This window comes from Cetorhinus maximus, chromosome 29, assembly GCF_964194155.1.
Source record: "Cetorhinus maximus chromosome 29, sCetMax3.hap1.1, whole genome shotgun sequence".
NCBI lineage: Eukaryota > Metazoa > Chordata > Chondrichthyes > Lamniformes > Cetorhinidae > Cetorhinus > Cetorhinus maximus.
In genome coordinates, this window is record NC_135907.1 from 12,593,450 (window position 1) to 12,616,706 (window position 23,257).

A 23,257-nucleotide genomic window follows, 5' to 3' on the forward strand; every position below is an offset into this window, starting at 1 on the left:
GACTTAAAGTCTGTCCATATTTGCCTTCAATGCTCAACAATAGAGCACCCACAATCCCCTGGGGGCAGGTTAAAGGGCAATTTGGTGACTAGGATCCCGTTGCCCCATCCAGGCAGAATCCAAGTGGATAATAGAATCCAGATGCTTGTGCTTAACTCATTAATGGACAAATTGGCCAAGGCAAAATACTGCAGATGCTGGAAACCTGAAACAAAAGCAAAAAAATGCTGGAAAAACTCAGCTGGTCTGGGCAGCATCTGTGGAGAGACCAACAAAATTAACGTTTCGAGTCCAGCGTTACTCTTCTTCAAAGCTCTGAGGAAGAGTCATGCTGGACTTGAACTGTTAACTCTGTTTCTCTCTCTCCACAGTTGCTGCCAGACCTGCTGAGCTTTTCCAGCACTTTTTGTTTTTATTTGAGAACACATTGGTCAGTTTGAATATGGCGGCTGCTTCGATTGATGTTGTTCCGGAGGGTGACAGGTAACTTTTATCTGGTCACATTTTGTTCTCGTTCAGGAGAGAAACAACCAGTGCAGGAGAGTGGAATATCTGGGTATGATCAAGCCCCTCTCTACTTTGCCCTTGCGAGGTTCTTTAACTCTCGGCATGGACGAGTTGCCCCTTGTGGCAACCTGTGTGGGACCAAAGCTAGTTTGCTGTTGCATTGTCAACCCGAACCTATTAGATGTTGGGTTGAGGCTGGAGGAAGGAATTCTTCGTTCCCTACATTGAGGAAGTTTGTGAGTAGAGAGCACAAGTGGCGTTTTGTTAGAAATAGCTGAGGAATTGTTCCTCTTCCTTCCATAGAAAGGCCTCACGGTCCTGGTTGCATTGGGTATGGGGTGGATGGTGGTGTGCTGGTAATGTTGCTAGACTAGTAATCTGGTAAACTTACGCTCTAGTGGCATGGGTTCAAATCCCACCGTGGCAGGTTAAAATCCTGGAACTCCCTCCCTAACAGCACTGTGGGTGTACCTACACCACATGGACTGCAACAGTTCAAGAAGGCAGCTCACCACCGCCTTCTCAAGGGCAACTAGGGATGGGCAATAAATGCTGGCCCAGCCAGCGAAGCCCACATCCTGTAGAAGGAATAAAAAAAAGGAGGTGGTGGGGTTTAAATTCAATTAATAAAAATCTGGAACTGCAAAATGATGATCACTGTGAAACCATCATGATGTCATAAACTATTATGATTGTCTTAAAAACTCCATCTGCTTCACTATTGCCCCTTCAGGGAAGGAAATCTGCCATCCTTACCTGGTTTGGCCTTCCCGTGACTCCAGACCCACAGCGATGTGGTTGACTCTTAGTTGCCCTCTGAAATGGCCTAGCAAGCCATTCAGTTCAAGAGCAATTAAGGGATGGGCAACAAATGCTGGGCCTTGCTGTTATGACCAATGCAACGGTAAAGCTGAGTTATTTAAAAATCCCAGAGGGGAATCTTTAAACAATGGTCATAACCTATAATTTTAAGTGTTATGTTTGAGATGTGACTTTAAATTTAGGAATCAGCCCATTAGTTCTTGACATTAACACAATTGAAACATTTTTTAAATTTTTCACAGGTTAAAAAAATATATATACACATGCCATACCTTTTTAACAAATTCCCAAACTAATCTTCACTATAGTAGCAGCAACCCATAGGCTTAACCAAACACCAGGTGAAGCATTTTCACATTACAAATTCAAAATGCGATTATTTTCACTGTAGAGCCAGTTGGAGGCTTGCCTTTGATCTCACATTGTCTCTGCTCTGCACGCCCGAAAACTAGTGAAGTTATATCTACCGCCACTGATTAAATTCTAAGGATCATTGTCTCACCAGCCTCTTTAAGCTTCACCTTTTAACAATAAAACCTCTTTCGTAGTACCAATTTTATTAATAATATAAATATATTGCTTGTTGCTGCTAGATAGGCGCCAAGTTTTCACCCCACTTCTTGAATGCTCTATTCAAAAAATGCAAATACACGTTATCTCTCTTACATATCAAAACTAGTATATATCAAGGCACCCAGACTAGCTGGCTTTAATCCAGTTAAGACACACGCACAGACTAAATCCCTACTTTAAAAGAAAACTATTTTCCAAAGTATTATATATATATGAATAGCTTCATGACACTTGCCATCCCATCGAATAATAAAACAGAAGAGGCGCAGGACTAGCATTATCACCAAGTTTGTCATCAATTTCCCCCAACATTATATTTTAAAGCAAGACGCTAGATAACATGTATATAAATTTGACATGTCTAACATGCAGCTAAAATCTATTGACAAAGACATTAATTTTTAAAAAATATGTCAAATGCTACAAGTTGCTAAATTCTGCATTAATTACACAAAAAATCAAGGCAGCCCCATTATTTCATAAGAGCTGGTTGATAATTAAAAAAAAACTTTGTCTCCAAGTGACATTTTGTTCTGACTTCCCTCCAATTCTATCCTTCCCTTCCCTTCAATGAGTTTCCTGATGATTCAGTCGGATTCTCGACCTTCCCGAAAATTCAGCTTAGTTCTCGAGTGTCTTTACTATGCAGCTCGCTTCTCCAGTTTCTTCCATCGTACCCAAAAATGGCCGCCCGTCGCGTTCAATTGTGAGTTTAACGTTTCACAAGGTCAGCCTTTTTTGGGATAGTATCCAATGTCAGCAGATAGGCACGTGTACTTTCTAGCAGCAGCCACTGTAAGGATCCTGGCTGATTTCACCCTCAGCGGTCAGTTCTACCACATGCAATTCTGGTCCAGAGTACTTGAGATGGAATCTAAGGCCTCCCTGGCCTTTGTTGTTCAGCCTTAGCTTGTGGTCCCTCTACAACTGATAGCCATTATACCGTGTGTGAGGGACCTTCACTGTTTTGGGTGCTGAAATGAAAGCTCCCGCCCATTTACATTGTCAAATGACGTGTTTATATGTATGTGACGCTATGACGCTGTTTGTGTATTTTGTTCTGATGCTGGGAGGTGGGCCCTGGTCTGCCAACCTTTGCTCTCTCCACACCTCCCTCATTGGCTAGCTGCCACTTCCTGCTGTAAATGACCAAACAACTGATCAGTTTGAGGCAACCCGGGACGAGGAAACGGTAAAAACTGGGAATTAGCGCCGGGGCACTCAAAATCCAAATCGTACGCCTGCGTAGGATTGGTGTCAGCTATGGCTCCATGGGTAGAGCCATTGTCTTTTGAGTCAGAAGGTTGTGGCTTCAAGTTCACTCCCCAGACTTAAGCACATAATTCAGGCCCACACTCCAGTGCAGTACTGGGGAGCGCTGCATTTTCAAAGGATGAGACATTAAATTTAGGCTCTGTCTGCCCTCTTCACTGGATGTAAAAGACTCCCAGGCACTATGGTGAAAAGGAGCAGCCTGTGCTCTGGCTATTATCTACTCCTCAAACACTGCCAGTAGAACAGATGATCTTGACATGATCTCATGGCTGGTTAGGGGGATCTCGCTGTGTGTAAATTGGCGTTTCTTAAATTATAACAGTGACTACACAACAAAAGTACTTCATTGTCCATAAAGCACTTTGGGACATCCTGAGGCCATAGGAGGTGCTAGACAAGTCTTCATTTCATCAAATTCCATTGACCCTCCTCCCCCTCCCACCCAACTAGGAGTTACATTGCTCCTCGTCCCCAAAAATACCTTCTTCAGATTGTCGGCCATCATTACACATTTTAGAGGGCCCCTGAGCTGGTTAGTAGAGTCCGTGTCTCTGAAGCATCATGGGTTGGTGTGCCGCTCAGGCCTGCATTTCAACAGATTAGTCAGTTGAATGTGTTAATGAACAAATAAAGGAAAGTCTTTGTTGGAGGCATGGGATGGGAGACATTCACTTCTTCAGATGAGGAAGGATATTGCCCTTCTCCCTGTCTCGCTCATACTGCTGCTGACCAGAATTGTAAGCAGTTGTGAAAAAGTGCAATTTGCCCTTCTGGCCTTGGTGAAGCAGGATGCATGGTGGATGCATAAAGGAGTAAGGCAAGAGGATAAAATGAAAATGGGCTTCATTTCAAAATGTGGTAAAGAAATGGCGGAAATGAGGACTAAAACTGCCATGATACGGTTGGGTACATTGTTTTCAATTCGTTTCCACTCTTGGCATGCAGTCCTTGATAAGATGAGCTGATGGCTGAAGCTGGTCAGCAAAGGAATCCATGTATCTCCAAATTTTTACACCCAATTGTAATAGTGTAGATATTTGAACTTTCACTGCTGAATCATTGTTGAATTCTACTCTATATTGACTGGTTGCTGTATTTACTTTGAACTTCCTTAAGGGAGAGATATGCATCAGTAGACTGCCCCAGATTTAGAGATGCAGTCTTGAAAATACTGGTACTTTCCTGCCTAAACCCATCTTCAGGGCACTGTACACTCAGTGCCGTTTCGGTGCTGGTGGGCAAAGGGTCTGTCTGAATCTCCTCAAACATGAAGTCATCGGAGCCACATCTGCTGACACCTTCCTGTTTCTTTTTAATTGCTATGTCTGCCATGGAAATGAAGGGGTAATGAAAAGCTTCAAAGAGAGGGACTTGGGCAGTAGCATTGAGGCACCCGTGGCTTTCCTTGGCTGGGCAGCCATTTCTCAGCAGTTGCCCAATGTTTCCAAATTCGCGTGAGAACTGTAGAGGCCTTCGATTTCTGGGGTCCTCAGGTCCTCTTGGTAGACTGTCTCTTCCTTCACCGGTCAAGGCACCAGCACCGGTTTGGGCCAAGAAGCAACCATGAGCTAGATCTTTCTCAAAGACGCTACACGGTGAATACTGATGACTGCTGTCATATAGAGAATCATTGGATGAGGTGAGGCATCGATATGATCCACTTTGCTCACTCCCGGACCTAAGGGCGTTGCGGTCATAGCTGAAGTAGACTTTGCAAGAGTCCACCTCATAAGCACTGGGATAACTGAACCAGAAGTAGCCTTGGTTGGCAAAGCTGGCCAGGGATGAGTTTCCGATACTCTTGAAGCCACTGCTGTCCGACACGTATTCCTGTTTGATGAAAGACTCCGATTCTTTTATTTCCGAAATCTCAACCGAAGAGATTTCCGTTCCCAGGTCCTCGGTGCTGCTGAATGAAGCTGGGAATGTTGTCCCAAGCCATTTCTGCGGAGGCAAGAGAGAAGACAAAATGTTCAACATCAGAGAGGTGAAGGTGCGCACAATTAGTAAAATAAAAGGTTGGCTTGCATTTTTATAGCACCTTTCATGACCTCATGACAGCCCAAAGAGCTTTACAGCTGCTGAATTGCTTTTTGAAGTGCAGTCACTGATGCACCATAGGAAACACGGCAATCCATTTGCGCACAGCAAGACTCCACAAACAGAAGTGTGATACTGACTAGATAATAGAATAGAATTTCTGCTCTTGCCTCTGATGGCTCTGTTCCAGATCATTTGGCCTGAAAGGCTGGGCCTGGTTTTAACTCACTCAAAACCCATTCACTTACACAGAGTTAAAATCAGGCCCATCAACCCTGTTTGTCTTTCCAACGATGCCCCCTGTGACAACTGAATGCGTCTTCTATGGCCAGAATCTTCACCGGGGCTCTTTCGCCCTGACTCAGCCTCCTTCCCGCCACCCGCACAGGGAGCGCTGAAGAGCTACCGGGTGCGCGTAAAATGGTGGCGTGTGCCCGCCCGTGCCCGCTCCCGCTCAACCACCCCCCTCCCGACTAGGAGAAAATTCTCCCCTATGATTATCCTTGAAAGTAACTCAGCTTATGGACTTGTTAAAAAAGAAAGTTTTACTCTGCACTGAGTCGTACCTCATTGACTTTCCTTTAGAACTATTTGTCCACGAGATGTGAGCTTTTCCCATTTGTTGCCCATCCCACATTGCCCTTGAGAAGGAGTTGGTGAGCAACCCCCTTGAATGCAACTGAGCGGCTTGCTGGCCCTTTTCGGAGGGCAGTTAAGATCCAATAGCATTGTCGTGGGTCTGGAGTAAGTAAGGGTGGCAGATTCCCTTCCCTCAGTGGGGAGACGGTGACATAATGGTAATGTTGCTGCCCTAGTAATCCCAGGCACCCAGCCTAATGCCCTGGGCCCCATGGGTTCAAATCCAGCTGTGGCAGCTGGTGGAATTTGAATTCAGTTGATAAATCTGGACTACAAAGCTAGCCTCAATAATGGTGACAATGAAATTATCATTGATTGTCAGTAAAGGCCATCCAGTTCACTCATGCCCCTTTAGGGAAGGAAATCTGCCATCCTTACCTGGTCTGGCCTACATGTGACTCCAGACCCACAACAATGTGGTTGACTCTTAACTGCCCCTCTGAAATGGCCCTAGCAAGCCACTCAGGGTCAAGGGCAATTAGGGATGGGCAACAAATGCTGGCCTTGCCAGCGACGCCCACATCCCATGAAAGAAAAAAAGTGCGGAAGATGGGTTTTTGACTGCAATCTGATAGTTTTATAGTCACCATTACTGAGACTGGCTTTCCATTCCAGATTAAGTTTAAAATTACACCAGCTTCCATGGACAGTAACATAACCACTATACTACAGTTCCACAACAGCACACAGCTGTTGTAAGCATGTAAGCTGTCCCAGCTACTGCCTGGGGAATTGGTGAAGGGTACAGCGCCAAATACCTTTCAGATGGGATTGAGGGGATAGAACAAAATATAAAGATGGTGAGGTTGGAAGAAACAATTCCCAAGTCATCCCTCAACCCCAGCAGCATCGGGCAACACTGCTTCTGTCGTGCTAATCACTCTAATCTGAGGAAGTGCTTTTGTCCACGAGAAAAATGCTTTGCTAATTAGTCAGCCTGATAACTCGGTGACCGCTGTGTATTTCCTTAAATCCAGTACCTATAAAACATTCTCACTGCTCACCAGACGCGATTCATGTCTTTCTGAATGTTTATGAAGGGGTGGTGGGCGGGTGTGTGGTGGGGGAAAAGGATGGGCATTGTGGGGGAGGGGAGGGGGGGGTGAGGAATGAGGGGAAGAGGAAAACTGGGAAGCTTGCCGAGAATTTATGAATAGATGCCAGGGGTCTCTGCAGGGGTTGCCAGAAAGTTCCAAGGAGTTTGCCAAAAGTATCTGGTGGGTGTGAAAAATTCAGTTCCAATGACTTTTTACATCCACACTTGATTTCTTTTTCATTGGATGAGGGAGTCACTGTCTAGGCCAGCGTTTATTACCCATCCCTAATTGCCCTTGTTTCCATTTAAGAGTCAACCACATTGCTGTGGGGTCTGGAGTCACATGTAGGCCAGACCAGGTAAGGATGGCAGGTTTCCTTCCCTAAAGGGCATTAGCCAATGTCCTCAGCCAATCTGAGCCTAGCACTAATGCAGTCACAGGAAAGCCCTCATTGACCGGGTGCCAACAGCAGCAAATTTCACATTCAGTAAGTAAAACTAAAATAGCAAAGGGTATAACCCTGAATTGGATAAAACGGCTCCGGAGAAGTGAGCAAGTGAGTGAGTAACAAATATACGTGTTTCATTATATAACTGATTTTTGTACAAAAAGGATACTTGTGCATAAGAGTTACAGGGGTTCTGTGGAATTTGAGAGATAGGAGCAAACAGGAGCAAACAACTTGAGAGCCTCTGGTGTACGCCAGCTCTGGTGGAGAGCCTACAAGTAGAGTGACCTTTGCTTGCTCATCTTCTTCTTATAAAATGTACCATTTCGTAAAACGAGGATTGCACTTTGGTTGAAAGCTAGAAGTGGCTAAATGTTCCAAAGGTGTTTGTGGCTTTACCGTTTTTGAGCTGACAGTGAGAAGGCTTTGCGAGGTGATCCAGAGGCTCAGAGGGACACCACCAAACCATCAAGTGTCAATGAAGGCGATGGTGAGAATCACAAATGGGTCAGAAAGGAAAACCTGAGTGTTTAGTTTTGCTTTCCACTCTGTAAAGTGTCTGACTGGTGGATGTCACAACTGTTAGCTAAGTAACTGACAGGTTCCCCCCACCATGGAAGGAAGCAAAGCTGATCAAATCTCAGAGCCCGGTCTGGCATTTTAAAAGAATATTTTACAAATGAACTCCTACTCCTCACATGTGCATGTGACTTTGCATAGATTTGAAATAGAACCCACAAAGAAGAAAGGAAAACATACCTATTAATATTTTGAAGATATGCTTCACCTAAAGGCCTATCAAACTGATATTTCCTTTCTGAAACAAATGTGGTTTTAATCCTCTAACGTCTCATGGTATAACAATGACTCAATACGGTGCTCAATCAGCAAACTCATTTCAAAGGTCAAAGCAAGATTTCAGTTGCACCTTTATTTGGCCCACCTATATAGGCTTCTATCAGGGGAAGAACCAGAATGTGACCTACCTTAACTGAGGCAAATATGACCTCCTATTCCCTCACTCTTGCACCGCCTGCCCAACAACATGCTACATTCTTTAGTCTTGGTTCAGAGATGGTCATAGCGCAGCTATGGATCTGAGTTCGTGTCCCCACTCCAGAGACTCGAAAACATTATCTAGGCTGACGTTTCGATGCTGCACTGTTGGAGCTATCACCACTGGAATGAATCACCCGCTCTCTCAATGGCTGTGAACAATCCCATGACACTACTCGAAGGAAAGCTGGGGAGCTCTCCCGGTGTCCTGATCAACATTTATCCTTCAGCCAACAGATTGTCTGGTTATCTTCACCTTGCTGTTTCTGGGAGTTTGCTGTGTGCAAATTGGCTGCTCCATTTCCCTACATTATAACAATGGCTACGCTTCAGAAGTACAACACTTTGAGACCCCCTGAGGTCATGCAAGTTGCTATCCCTTTATTTAAATTTACATGATAGTAGCCATGCACTGTTGTTATGTTGGAACTTATCTCGAACGTCATCATCTATGTGGTGCGCAACAGCTTGGGGAACATATCATAAACCAGCGACCAGTAAAATTGTGAATGATGTGTCAATTAACATCTTTGAATAAGAGTGGGCGGGCAGTGGGGGAGGGGGTGGAGGGAGTTCCCTCAGGCCAATGGAGGTGGGGAATCTGTGGAAAACTGGGAAGAAAAGCCATCGAGCTGGTATCCCGACAGCCTCCTGCCTCCTTCCACCTTTCCCAGCAACGGGTTGGGAGTTGGCAGTCGGAAGATGTAAACGTGATGAGAATAAAGACTTGAGGGCAGTTGTGGAGTTAAGGGTTAACACCAGGAGCATACATGATGCTGGTGCAGTAATGATGTCGGATCACATGACTGAGAGGAAAGAGAGTCATTGAAGAGAGGTCCAAGTGTGTAAATACTTACTGTAAACATATAGTTCTGCTTAAAATGACTATGGACTCAAGTAGCATAGCTTTGGGAGGCCAGACATCCACAAAACTCCTGTCTAAACCCCTACCACACAACAAAACATTGGCAGCCCATGTGGCAGCAACAGGAAGGGAATTAAATTGTTAAGGAGGCATTTGAGACAATTTTGCACCTTCAAACACTACTTGCCAAAAAGCGAAAGGGTCAACCACAGCAGCGGGAGCACGGCAGCTTAGAGGAGGTGAGTGCCCAGCATGAAGCCATTGAAGCCAGCAACTGACATACGCTAAGTGCTACAATGGGGGGGTGGAAAGCAGCAAGCCTGAGGTTAGCCATAAGCAGGGGCTCACAATGACAGGAGTAACTCATTGTGGCCGATATTAACGATAATGTAAGGAAATTGCTGACAGTTCCTGTGGGGGACATTCACAACGCAACAAGGTGACAGACCTTCCCTAGTCCCTCTCCCATTTTCAGCTTCTTCCAGTCACCACAGCAGAGATTTCTGCCCAGCTAATTGTGTGAAGGCTGCGGTGGCCCCTTTAAACGCTGCGTGTGCTCAATCACAATCCCAGCCCGTCACCCTGCTTGCCATCCCTAACTGGATGGTGACCCCAATATCTTGGGCTCTTAATTGGACGCCCTTTTCCCAAAAGTTCAAATGGAAGGCCTGCCACTCGCACCTCCGGGTTCCCCACCCGTGAATCGCCCTGTCATCCGTGCAAAACCCAAGCTGGTCCGGCTCCGCCCGTTGTGTATGAATATCCAGTCAGGAGCGAGTGCTCAATGCAACCTGCACAACAACATCATCAAGCAGGTAATTGACAGTGAAGCCAGATAAAGAGATATCAGGAAAGGGTGACAAAAGGCTTGGTCAATGGGGTACATTTTAAGGAGTGTCTTCATGGAGGGGAGAGAGAGGGAGAGATAGATAGAAAGAAGGAGAGAGAGAGAGAGAGAATGGACAGAAGTGTTGAGAGAGGACATTTTGGCACTTAAGAGCTAGGCAGCTAGAGGCATGACTACAAACAGTGGAGCAAAGTAAGCGCGTAAGGGATAGAGGCAGAACTGATAAAATTAGCTGTAAGGCATGATGATTCATGAACTGCAGGGACTGTGAGAACTAGTTTGCCATGTCCAGGGAAGGAATAATGTTACAAAGTTAGACGCTGCGGAGTTTTATTCTTTTGGTCGGGGAAGGAGGAGCTTTGCAAGTCTTTCCTCAGGGAAATAAGGCTCAGCATTTTCTCTGATGCGCTCAGTTATTAAACCGGACAGTACTTCATCTCTGGGCTCTGGTGGGATGGCTCCTGACATTTGCAAGCACTTTACAGGCATTATCACTTTGCAAGTGTTTCTAATTTTCACTGGGAGTTGTTGTGCAGTGGCCCTGAGGTACAGGCCAAGAAGCCAGTCAAGTATCACAACTGTGTCCAACCACATTCACAGTGCTGCAGAAAACCCACTCATATAAAATAGCATTGCCACCTGCTCCTAATACCAACTATTACAAGTCCATCGCCCACCAGAAAAAGACTATTTTCCTTTTCGGAATGGCTGGAGTCATATTTTGAGGGAGCAGGTGTGTGAAGGGAGGAATTTCAAGACTTGGTCAAAACCAGAGTTACTGCTGGAAGCAATGGAAAGTTAACAACTGAAAATGAGAACTTGCAATTATATAGGGCAACTAGGGATGGGCAACAAATGCTGGCCTTGCCAGTGGCACCCACATCCCATGTAAGAATGAATTAAAGGACTTTCTTAAGATGAGCTGTGAGAGTGGTAACTATAGCATGGCAAGGAGTAAACTGAACGCAAGTAAATATTGTGACTCTCTAATTATCCAATCATGAGGGTAAAAGCAACTGAGAAATCCAAAGGGTTTTGACAGATTCCTTTCAAGATCAGAAGAAAAATGCAGTGCTGAAGTTCACCCAGACTTTTTGGGAGTGATGGATTACAGAGCAATAAAGTTAAGCTAAATAAGGAAAGTACAAATGAAAGTGTCTCAGTTACAGGGAATGAAAGACTGAGGGGAATAAGTCAGGGCCATAGATTTTAAGTAATTGGTCAAAGGATGACGGGGGAATTGAGGAGTAAATTTTTCATCCTAAGGGTGGTGGGGGGGTATGGAACATTTTTAAAACTCTTTCACGGGATGTGGGTGCCACTGGCAAGGCCAGCATTTGTTGCCCATTCCTAATTGCCCTTGAACTGAGTGGCTTGCTAGGCCATTTCAGAGGGGAGTTAAGAGTCAACCACATTGCTGTGGGTCTGGAGTCACATGTGGGCCAGACCAGGTAGGGATGGCAGGTTTCCTTCCCTAAAGGGCATGAGTGAACCAGATGGGTCTTTTTGACAATTAATGATAGTTTCATGGTTATCATTACTGAGATTAGCTTTATATTCCAGATGTTTTAATTAAATTTAAATTCCACCAGCTGCCATGGTGGGATTTGAACCCATGCCTCCCAAAGTATTAACCTGGACCTCTGGGTTACTAAGATAAAAGCAAAATACTGTGGATGCTGGAAATCTGAAATAAAAACAGAAAACGCTTGAAAAAACTCATCAGGTCTGGCAGCATCTGTGGAGAGAGGAACCGTGTTAAGGTTTCGAGTCCAGTATGACTCTTCGTCAGAGCTAAAGAGAAGTAGAAATGTGATGGATTTTATACTGTTTTAAAGAGGGTGACGTAGGTGGAGCAAGATAGAAGGTCTGGGATAGGTGACAGCTAAGGAGAGATTGTCATAGACGCAAGACAAAGGGAGTGTTAATGGTAGTGTTAAAGACTAAAGGGGATGCAGATAGTGGCATAAGGGAAAGATAGCAGGTGTTAATAGCAGAACAAGTGTCAGTGCTCTGTGAAAGTACAACATAGAAACAAGTGGCAGATAGCCCTTTGTGGGGAGAGGTGGGGTTTGGGGAAAATGGATAAAAAAAATGAACAAATAAATAAAGGAATAAAATTTAAATTTTTTAAAAAAGTAATAAATAAAAATAATAAGATAAAAAGTAAAAATTAGGTTAAAAAAGGGGTGAAGAGGGAGGAGAGAGTTCATGGTCTGAAATTGTTGAACTCAATATTCAGTCCGGAAGGCTGTAAAGTACCTAATCGGAAGATGAGGTGCTGTTCCTCCAGTTTGCGTTGAGCTTCACTGGAACATTGCAGCAGGCCAAGGACGGACATGTGGGCATGAGAGCAGGGTGGTGTGTTTAAATGGCAAGCTACAGGATGGTCTGGGTCATGCTTGCGGACTGAGCGAAGGTGTTCCACAAAGCAGTCACCCAGTCTGCGTTTAGTCTCCCTGATGTAGAGGAGACCGCATTGGGAGCAGCGAATAAAGTAGACCAAATTGAAGGAGGTGCAAGTGAAGTGCTGCTTCACCTGAAAGGAGTGTTTGGAGTCATGGACGGTGAGGAGTGAGGAGGTAAAGGGGCAGGCATCACATCTTCTGCAATTGCATGCGAAGGTGTTGTGGGAAGAGGTTGAGGAGTTGGGAGTGATGGATGAGTGGACCAGGGTGTCACAGAGGGAGTGATCCCTACGGAATGCCGCCAGCGGGGGTGAAGGGAAGATGTGTTTGTTGGTGGCATCGTGCTGGAGTTGGCGGAAATGGCGGAGGATGATCCTTTGAACACGGAGGCTGGTGGGGTGAAAAGTGAGGACAAGGGGGACCCTATCATGGTTCTGGGAGGGAGAGGAAGGCGTGAGAGCAGAGGTGTGGGGGATGGGTTGGACACGGTTGAGGGCCCTGTCAACCACAGTGGGTGGGAAACCTCGATTAAGGAAAAAGTAAGACATGTCAGAAGTGCCATTTTGGAAGGTGGCAACATCAGAACAGAGGCAATGGAGGTGAAGGAACTGAGAGAATGGGATGGAGTCCTTACAGGAAGCGGGGTGTGAGGAACTGTAGTCGAGATAATTTTTATTTATTTATTTATCTATGTTTTAATTTTTTAAAAAGTTATTTCATTCTTCTATTTATTTGTTCATTTTTAAAATTATTTTTCCCAAACCTCTCCTCCCCCCACAGGGCCATCTTTCACTTGTTTCTATGTAGTGCTTTCACAGAGCGCAGACCCTTGTTCTGCTATTAACACATTCTCCTATCTTACCTTTTTGCCACTATCAGCACCTTCTTTAGTCTTTAACACTACCATTAACACTCTCTTTGTCTTGTGTCCATGCCATCTTTGTCAATCTCTCCTGAACTGTCACCTATCCCTGACCTTCTATGTTGCTCCACCTGCTCCACCCCCTCTTATACAGTATAAAATCCATCACATTTCTACCTTTCTTTAGCTCAGAAGAAGAGTTACACGGACTCGAAATGTTAACTCTGTTTCTCTCTCCACAGATGCTGCCAGACTTGCTGGGTTTTTCCAGCACTTTCTGTTTTTACCTCTGGATTACTAGTCAAGGGACATTGGCACTATGCCACCCTGAAAGGATGGTAGACGCAGAAACCCTCATCACATTTGAAATAAAACACTTGGATATGCATCTAAAGAGCTGTTGTCTACATGGCTACGGAAAGTGGGGTTAGGCTGGTGCTCTAATTTGGCTGGTAGAGACACGATGGGCTGAATGGCCACTTTAGCGCTGTAAATTTTCTATATTTCTGTGAAGAAAATAGGTTGATGATATTGCGCCGATAAAGTTCTGACTTACCTGAAAATTACCACCATAAGTTGAGTTCAGCTCGTAGAAAAATTTGCCTGGATCTGGTATGGAGAGCCAATTCAGTTTCTTCACACTGTACCTAAGGGAAGAGACAAGCCTCTTGGTTAGAGCCATGGTTAGGCGAGTGGCATTCGAAGACTGTGATTCTCAACTTGGGGCCTGTGGACCCCAACGGGCGCATAGAGACTTTCCAGGGGGCTCCAGGAAATAATGTGAATGGGACTCATGGTAACATCAGATACTGCTGGTGTCCCGTTGGCAGAAATGCCACAAACCAGGCAGTGCAGAGGCAATATCCCAGGGCAGATGGGCTGATAAACAGCAGAGGGGGAAGGAAAAAGGTCCTGGAGCACTCAGCAGCTGTGCAAGGGGGAGGCGGGTGGTGAAGGGTTACACCTAGAATTATATCAGTATCCCCAACTGGAGCCATTGTGCCTACTCCCACTCCAGGAAGAGTAGGAAGTTGTCCTGCAGTGGAGCATTCAACAGATGTTGCTGAACCCGCCAGGTTACCTCAATGGAAGATGGAAGTTTGCATGTCATTAATCACATCAGTATTCACCAGCCCTGACAGTTTTTTTTTTCATTTACAGGACGTGGGTGTTGCTGGCTAAGCATTTATTGTCCATCCCTAATTGCCCTTGAGAAGGTGGTGGGTGAGCCGCCTTCTTGAACCGCTGCAGTCCATGTGGTGTAGGTACACCCACAGTGCTTTTAGGGAGGGAGTTCCAGGATTTTGACCCAGCAACAGTGAAGGAACGGCCGATATATTTCCAAATCAGGATGGTGAGTGACTTGGAGGGGAACTTCCAGGTGGTGGTGTTTCCATCTGTCGGCTGCCCTTGTCCTTCTAGGTGGTAGGGGTCGTGGGTTTGGAAGGTGCTGTCGAAGGATCCTTGGTGAGTTTCTGCAGTGCATCTTGTAGATGGTACACACTGCTGACACTGTGAGTCGGGGTTGGAGGGAGTGAATGTTTGTGGAAGAGCCTCGTATAGAACACTCATGAACTTTTCATCAGAAATCTAAACGTGCAACAAGTTTATAGTATTAAATTTAGATGAAGATCCGTGATTACTAACTGATTTGAATAGGGGTCCAGCCAAAAACGTTAACACCAGTGCTAACTGGGAACAGTTGGGAGCAAGAACTGAAGGAGAGACATAGGGAGAGAGACAGAAGGAAAGATAATATATATCAAGAAAGATAAAAGACGAGAGGGTTAAAATGAGAACAACTTCCATTTTTTAGTGCCTTTAATGGGCACTTCAAAGTGCTTCGTTTTGAAGTATTGTCACTGTTTTAATTTCGGAAACACGACAACCAATTTGCACACATCAAGCTCCCACAAACAGCAATGTGATAATGACTGGATAATCTGATTTCTGTGATGTTGATTGAGCGATGAATATTGTCCAGGACAATGAGGAGAACTCCCTTGCTCTTCAAAATAGTGCCACGGTATCTCTTACATCCACCTGTGAGGGGGCATCAGTTTAGCATCTCATCCGACACACAGCGCTTCCCGCCCTGCAGTACTCCCTCAGCACTGCACTGGAGTGTCAGCCTAGATTCTGTGCTCAAGTCCTGAAGTGGGACTTAAACTCACGGCCTCCTGATTCAGAGGCGAGAGGAGTGCCACCATCTTAACTATGGCTGACACTTGAAAGAAAGAAGAGGATGAGAGAGGGAGAGTTTAATGGAGAAGAGGACGAGAGTGAAGGAAAAGGAGAAAAAGAAAGAGATGAAAAGGGAGAGAGATGTTTAAAAAAAAAGCAAATAGCAAAGTATAAAAATATATAAACGCATGTAGTCGGCTACGGTAGGTTTGTGAGATTGGTCTTTGAGCAGTTCACCACTCAAAGACTGACCCTCGACAAAATGTTGATGACTGCTCTTGGGTTAGAATAAAAGCTTGAGAGACATTTTTCACCTCCATTTGTTGAGACACTGTCAGGTAAGTTACTGATCACCAATTATCTACTGCCAGTCTCACTGTCAGAACCATAGGGGGGGCACCTTAACCTCAGCAACCTGACAAGGAAGTGATGGGAACAGATCAGTCACCCATTTGGTTTCTCGCTGAGACCAATGGGAAGCAAAAGGAAGGCTATGAAGTGGGGCGGGGGAGAGGGGGATGAGAGGGGGATGAGATGAGCTGCTTCCATCAGTCTTCCATAAATAAATGTCCAACCAACACCATAGCTAACAGGCAGGAGAAATCATTCCCATGGCCAGGTTATCCACCACCTAACGTTGAGTGTTTTACTGTTGTATTGCCCCATGAAGAAGACTAACTGAAAATAGCTGAAACTTAGTCAACTAAAGTAGGTAAATTTAACTGTGGCAAGGTTGGATTCAAACCTGTGATGATTCTTTGATTCTTTTCTGCCCTCCAGAAAATCTAGATCAAGGGCAAAGGCCCATAAACTTAACATCAAAGTTGAATCAAGAAGCTTGACACCATCCAAAGAAGTCTGCTCATCCACTGCCTTAAATATTCACCCCCTACACCACCAGCACACAGTGGCAGCATTGTGTACCATCTACAGAATGCACTGCAGCAACACACCAAGGCTCCTTTGACCCGTGACCTCTACCACCTAGAAGGACAAGGGCAACAAACGCCTGGGAACACCACCGCGTGAAAGTTCCCCTCGATGTAACACACCACCCTGACTTGGGAATAAATTGCCATTCCTTCACTGTCACTGGGTCAAAATCCTGGAACTCCGTTCCTAACAGCACAGTGGGTGCGCCTAAACCACAGGGACTGCAGCGGTTCAGGGCAGCGGCTCACCACCACCTTCTCAAGGGCCATTGGGGATGGGTGACAAATGCTGGTCTTGCCAATAATGCCCACATCCCATGGACGAATAAAAACAAAGGTAATGAGGCAAGTTGAAAGGAAGGATTAGTTGATGCTATGCTTAGGTTGCAGAAGACTGTAGATTATGGGAGAGAAGAGAGACTACATAATAATTTTCCTGCAGTCAGGATGGGATCCTGTACTGTATTCTGTGATCATGGCTACCCACATGACTCAAGTGAAGTTTATCTCATGGATTCTTCTGTGCAGAATGATAGTTTGACAATTGGTGCTGAGGCCTCCACCAAGGCCAATATGCGATGCTAAGAGGTGTGTGGGTTTGGATGAAGGGATAATTCTCTTCTCCGAAAGCTTATTTGCTGGTCAAGTGCTTTGGCTACCAGTCTGTGGAGACAATATCCTTTGCTCAATGTTTTTAACAGGACAGAAAACGTATGAAGAAAGGAAGAGTTTACGATCTGTTATAAATGGTAAAGAGGAAATCTGCTCCCTGGTAGCCAAACAGCTTCTACTGACCTCACTGAGATAACCATTAGCATTCCAGAACATTCTTACCTTTTTATGGTCAGCTGTCTAATGGTCAAAAAGGTAACCACAACCAGGAATCCAACGACAAAAAGGGCACTAACCAGGGTCAGTCTAATTATACCTGGAAAAAAAATGAGAAAGGAGGTGGATTAACATTTGATAGATTCTGTTGTGCCATGTGCTGGTGACATCTCGGCAAGAGAGAACTTGTATTTATTGAACACTTTCTCATGTCCTTTAGACATTCTAAAAGCATATTTAATCACCATCCAAATTAAGAACAGCTAAATCCCAGATATGGAAAATGAGGTGAGTGATTGGTTAATATATATTTTTTAACAGTCAGGACACCAGGAGAATCCCCTCCATTTTACATCGTGGCATTGGATTTCTTTTTCAGATACACCTGATAAGGGGCCACAGTTTGACACCTCTTCTGATAGCCATAGAAACAGTCAGCTTGGATTGGTGGCTTAAATCTGGCAATTGAATCCGAGCCCCTCACGTTCTGATTAAGTGCTTCCCTTAGTTAAGATCCAAGCCAGTTGGTGAAGGTGAGCACAGAGCTTCTCTTTATCGAGAGAGTTTATTGACTTGCTCGGTCTCACAGCTCTTCTCCCACGCAACCCAGGGTCCCAATCATCCCCTACTTATACATGCTCAAAGACAATTAATTCTTTCGAGTTATCAACAGTCACAGATTGCAACTCTTTCGAGTACAATCACAGTTCTTGGCTTCCGGGAGTGGGACACGAACCCACAACCCTCTGGTTCAAAGGTGAGGGTGCTATGAACTGAGCCACAGCTGACACCTCCTCAAAGACAATTAATACCCATCACTTTAACAAACCTTAATAATGTAATTGACATTAATAAACCTTAACAATATAGTTGACAAGACATTAACAAACCATAACAATGTAATTGACTTGACATTAACAAACATTAATAATGTAATTAACATGACATTAACACTACCAACTGGCACAATCCAACAGGCTGAGTGCGGACAGTACTAAGGAAACATACAAAGTGAATTGCATACACATATACCTAAATGAGAATGCTGTACACTAAAATCGATCTATTATTATTTCCTAGACTTTTTGTTTAGTGGCTGCTTAATTGCTAAACTAATTGAACTCCATAGATTTTATTCCCTAGGCTCTCACTCTGTGCCAGCTATTAAAATCTTCCCCCCATTTGTCTCCATTCTGTCTCCCCATCCCATCACCACCCTCCAACGGCACCCCCCCCCACCGTCACTCCCCACTCTGTGGGCTGGATTTACCACTCCCCAGCTGATGGCTTTGAAGTCGGGGAGTTTTGTTAACTCCAGGAAGTGGCCTGTCCTGCCTTCCTTCACCACGATTGTACCAATGGCGGAAATGCGTGGATGACCACCCACCAATAGGCCAATTGAGGCCCAAAAGTGGGCAATTAATACCCCCTTAAGGGCTCCATGCCACTGCCACTTGAGTTTAACTGATGGCGGGAGATGCGCGAGCTGGTGGCAGGCTTGGTGGAGGAGGGGTTGCTCCTTAACAGCTCCTGGCACCCTTCAGAGGCCTTCCCAAAGGTTTCACCTTTCCAGTCCTGCCCCAGGTTGCCCTGCTCCATGTCTGCTCAACTCCAGCTCCCCCGCCTCCCTTTCTCCCCACCCCACCCCCTTGCGGAGCCTGCTAGCTTGGCACCCAGCAAGACCCCAAACACTAACCCAAATTCTGGACCCAGCACCTCATGCCCCCCTATCCTGAAGTGCTGGAGTGCCGCAGGCCTCTGATTGGCCAGCAGCTCTCTGAGGCGGGACTTCCTGAGCCAGAAGGGTGGGAGTCCTGCCTCCATCCTATTGATGGCCAGTTGGTTATGGGGAAGCTGGTGATCCCCAGCTTTTTATCTGGGTCGATGGGGAATCCAGTGGGCTCCTTATAAATCAGCCCGGTCTCTCAACCCTGTCTCTCTCTGCTCCATGAGTTGGGTTTTCATACCTCCATCCAGGTCAGAATGCAGGTGGAAGAGCTTTAGAAATGGCAGGTAGGACATGTTTCCGGGATTCCCACACCATTCCTGGCTCCAGTAATTTCTGGTGGTGCAGGATACGGGTGCACATTGTGAGCCTTTTGGCAGAAGTCCTGCCTTTGCTGGGTCCGTTGCGGTGTGGGGCATTTCAGACCACCCACCACCACCCCCGCCCCCCACCCCCCTCCTCACAATTTTGATGGAGGCAGGTCAGCTTTTGCAGGAAATGTGATTCACGGCTCCTCAGAGGAGACATGAAACATGGAGAAACCCTCGGGAGCCTTTTAACATGTATGCTTCAAAGGTGTTCAGATGCTGAAAATATGTATATTTTAAGCATGTAAGTATGTGTTTAAGGGTTTTGTATAGCTTTAGCTGCCTTTTCAATGCAGTGATTGATCCATAGGGCTCCGTCCTTAAAAGGTAAGAGGCCAATAAATTGACCAGCATTGTGTAAGGGTTCAGATGCATTGGAGTACATTCTCCAGTGGATAAAGTCCTCTTATCAATTCTACAGAATGGAGATTCAGGCATGAATGTATATAGGGGACAATGTGGTTTGATTTTTCACATTAATTTAATGTCCTGACATCTGCTGAGCCTTTGAAGCACATTCCACTATCTACTAGGCACAAAACCAATGGGCATATAAAAACACTCAAAAGTGTTTGAAATGCTCATGAAGTTAAAATAAAATAAAACAATCAGGCATTCTGCATTCCTTTGGAAAAAGTCCCCTTCTTACATTCTCATAAGACTGGCACTTAAGCACAGCAGTGGAAGCCTTTGATCTTATCCACATAAACACACAGGTATTGAAAAACCACTTCAAAGAAAGATCGAGTTATTATAAGCCATTAAAACTGTCAACCAAACAAAGCTAGCAGCTCCCTCAAGGTTGTGCAAACATCCTGCTGCCGGGCTGAATACATTAGTCAAACTTGGAGCTCAAGCCAAGCATTCATAAAGAGGGCATCTGTCAAAACAGATGCCTGGCCAGCCGTTCAGCCTGCTTCTGTTGATACTCTCTTCAGTCTTGCCATTGGTGGGCTGAAGACAAGTAGGCGTAAAATATAGCCCAGTAACAAAACTTCACACTGAGAAAGAAAGACTTAACTTTTTAGATACCATCCCATCAGCACCCGTAACCTTTCATTTCTCCCAAATTGGGCATGAAACGTGAAGCCAAGGACACCTTGACTCAATACTTTCAGAGCCATGCTGTTCTGGTAAATTTATTGAAACAGAGTTTTCAAAATACGACCGCATCTAATAATAGCAAATTTACCAATATCTAGAATAGACAAAGCATTAAACACTGAAAACAATGGTTCAAATCTTGCTGGAGAGGGTGATGTCATAGCGTGTTTTATTAGTTCTGCTTGATTCCTTATCTTTCATCTTGAGGGCGCTTTATCCTGTCAAATGTGTTGTGAGTGTGTTCTGAAAGCAGTGCAGTGAGGATAAAAGGGCATCTGGGACTTCAGTCAACAATGGGGTAAACAGTCAAACTCTGTAACCAATGGGATTTAAGGACTGAGAAAGAAAAATGACAGAGAAGGAGGATGCAGTTGAGTCAAACCAGACTCAGACAGAAAAATAAAGAGAGAGAAAGAAAGATTGATTTAAGGGAGAGAGAGGGATAGAAAGGAAAAGTTGTGATAGAGAGGAAAGAAAGAAAGGTGGATTAAGAGAGAGCGAGCGAGAGAGAGAGAGTGAGAGTGGTAGAAAGGAAAAGTACGAAAAAAACCGACTGCCGCCTGCGATCAGGCCCTAACCACAATTTCATGCTGGCCGGCCAATTAACGCCCAGCCAGTTTGAATTGCGCGCTGAAACGTTCAGCGCCACCTGGGTTGGTGGGGGGAGGGGGTTGTGGGGAGGAGAGAGAGCGCGGGAGTCAGCGCATGTGCGCGGGAGCACTCAGTGAAATCTCCCTGAAGGCCCAGAACTGCTCGGGGAGCTGAAGATTTTTGACATGGAAAATAAAGGTTGGAAAAATAAGGAAAACGCGTCCCCTCCTGCGACTCTGTCAAACGACCAGGCACAAGTCAAAAAAAAAAGAGTTTTAAAAGTTTTTTTTTTTGTAAATCACTGGTCGAAACCTCATCCCGCCCGTGGATGAGGTTTCGCAAATAATGCAAAGGCCGCTTGGCCTATTCGCCCGCCCGCCAACCCGTAAGGTTGGACGGGTGGCGAAAAATTCAATTCAATGAATTGATTAAGGGTCTTAATCGGCCTCTTAGCTGTTGGCGGGTGCGCTACCGCCTCTCGCGCGTGCCCGCTGACCGAAATATGGCGCGACCGCATGATGGCGTTGGGACGCTCGCCCGACACCATTGCGCACTATTTTTCTCCCGTTCGGGTCGGGCGTACGCCTGCCCAAAGAGGGAAAAACCCTGCCCGTAATTTAAAAAAATACCTTGCAGAATAGTAGAATACAGGAGGAAATGTTTTATAGGGCCACAGGAAAAAGGCAGGGGAGCGGGAGCGAGTCGCTCTTGCAGAGAGCCGCCACAGGTCACAGTGGGCTGAATGGCCTCCTCCTGTGCTGTAACCGTTCTGGGATTCTACGATTGAGGTTGAACAGTTTAAATCATTCTCTCTTGGGGCTGGAGAGGTTGTTTGGCATTCATGGGATGTGGGCATCGCTGGCAAGGCCAGCATTTGTTGCCCATCCCTATTTGCCCTTGATTTGAGCGGGTTGCTAGGCCATTTCAGAGGGCAGTTAAGAGTGAACCACATTGCTGTGGGTCTGGAGACACATGTAGGCCGGACCGGGTAGAGACGGCCGATTGCTTTCCCTGAAGGACAATAGTGAGCCAGTTTGGAATTCAATAATTTTATGAGCGTGATTAATGCGACTAACATTTTATTGCAGGCTTATTAATTAATTGAATTTAAATTCCCCCAGCTTGCACTGGATTTGAACCCATGTCCCTGCAGCGTTAGCTCCAGCCTCTGTCTGAGTTGGGCATTTATAATAAGATGGGCTGCGAATGCGCTATTAATCTTCCAGCAAGATTTGGACACATGAATTTCAGCAGTACAGGCTCATTGCCATGTCACAGCATCAACAGCGTTGAAGACCTAGTAGAATCTTGTCTTTACCAACAGGGGGTGTGGGCACTTTTGATTTCCATTTCACTACATGGCTCCATTCACTCCACATGCTGTTGTAGCCGTCTGGATCTCTATCAGTTATCTTAGTGCGGATTTGCGCCTCGTAGAGATGCACTGCCTTCAGATTGGACGAATCGATCGACACTTTTCGTTCATGTTGCATGATCTGCAATGTCTTGGCATCCTAGAAAGTGAAAGTATGATGAGTTGCTAAACCTCCACTGACTGTGATGGCTGGTGGTGAAACGTGGTGTGGTGTAGCCAAGCCATAAGCTGTGTTCAATCACTAAAGAATATTTGGGAGGGGTGGGGGGTGGTGTTTTGAAAATGTTCTCTATCTTCGCCCGATTTCATAGATATCTGAAATCGCCTCTCGTTGAAGCCTAGAAGATAACCAGGCCACACGGCTTAATTTTTGAAGTATTTGTTGGGTTCTGACTTGCTTCATTGCCTTTAAAGAGGGAGCTGGGCTGTTTCCTGACCAGGGCAGAGATTGCATCGTACAGAAGGTAAGCATTTCTATAGGTGACTCTTGGTCCACATGACCCATCCCCCGCCCTCCTACCCCCACCCTCGGACTCACCTCAATTCCCTGAGGATATCAGAGAGGATTTTTCCAGAGTACTTTTTGTCCTAATTTGGGCTTGGGATTTGCTTTGGTGTTTTGCCTCTTCCAGAAGGTTATGGGGTGACGGGGAGTGGCTGTAGAGTTTGGGGTTGCAAGGGTAGGGGGGGGAGGAGGAGTGAGCAAGGGGATTCGTTGAGGTTTGGTCATGAAGCTCCACCAATCATGGCATGGGCAGTCTTGAAGGACT

General features: G+C 45.5%; 1 protein-coding gene across 1 annotated transcript in view; it reads right to left on the reverse strand.

Moving 5' to 3' along the window:
• Positions 1 to 2,000: 2,000 nt before the first annotated feature.
• Positions 2,001 to 23,257, reverse strand: part of LOC144669274 (interleukin-2 receptor subunit beta-like) — a 42,764-nt gene continuing 21,507 nt past the window's right edge. Inside the window, exons 6-9 of the mRNA XM_078531604.1 lie at positions 22,431 to 22,626; positions 17,330 to 17,423; positions 13,936 to 14,026; positions 2,001 to 5,121 (exon numbers count right to left, since the gene is read on the reverse strand). Of these exons, the coding sequence (XP_078387730.1) occupies positions 4,252 to 5,121; positions 13,936 to 14,026; positions 17,330 to 17,423; positions 22,431 to 22,626 (1,251 nt within the window). The 3' untranslated portion in view covers positions 2,001 to 4,251. The remainder of the gene's footprint in view (positions 5,122 to 13,935; positions 14,027 to 17,329; positions 17,424 to 22,430; positions 22,627 to 23,257) is intronic.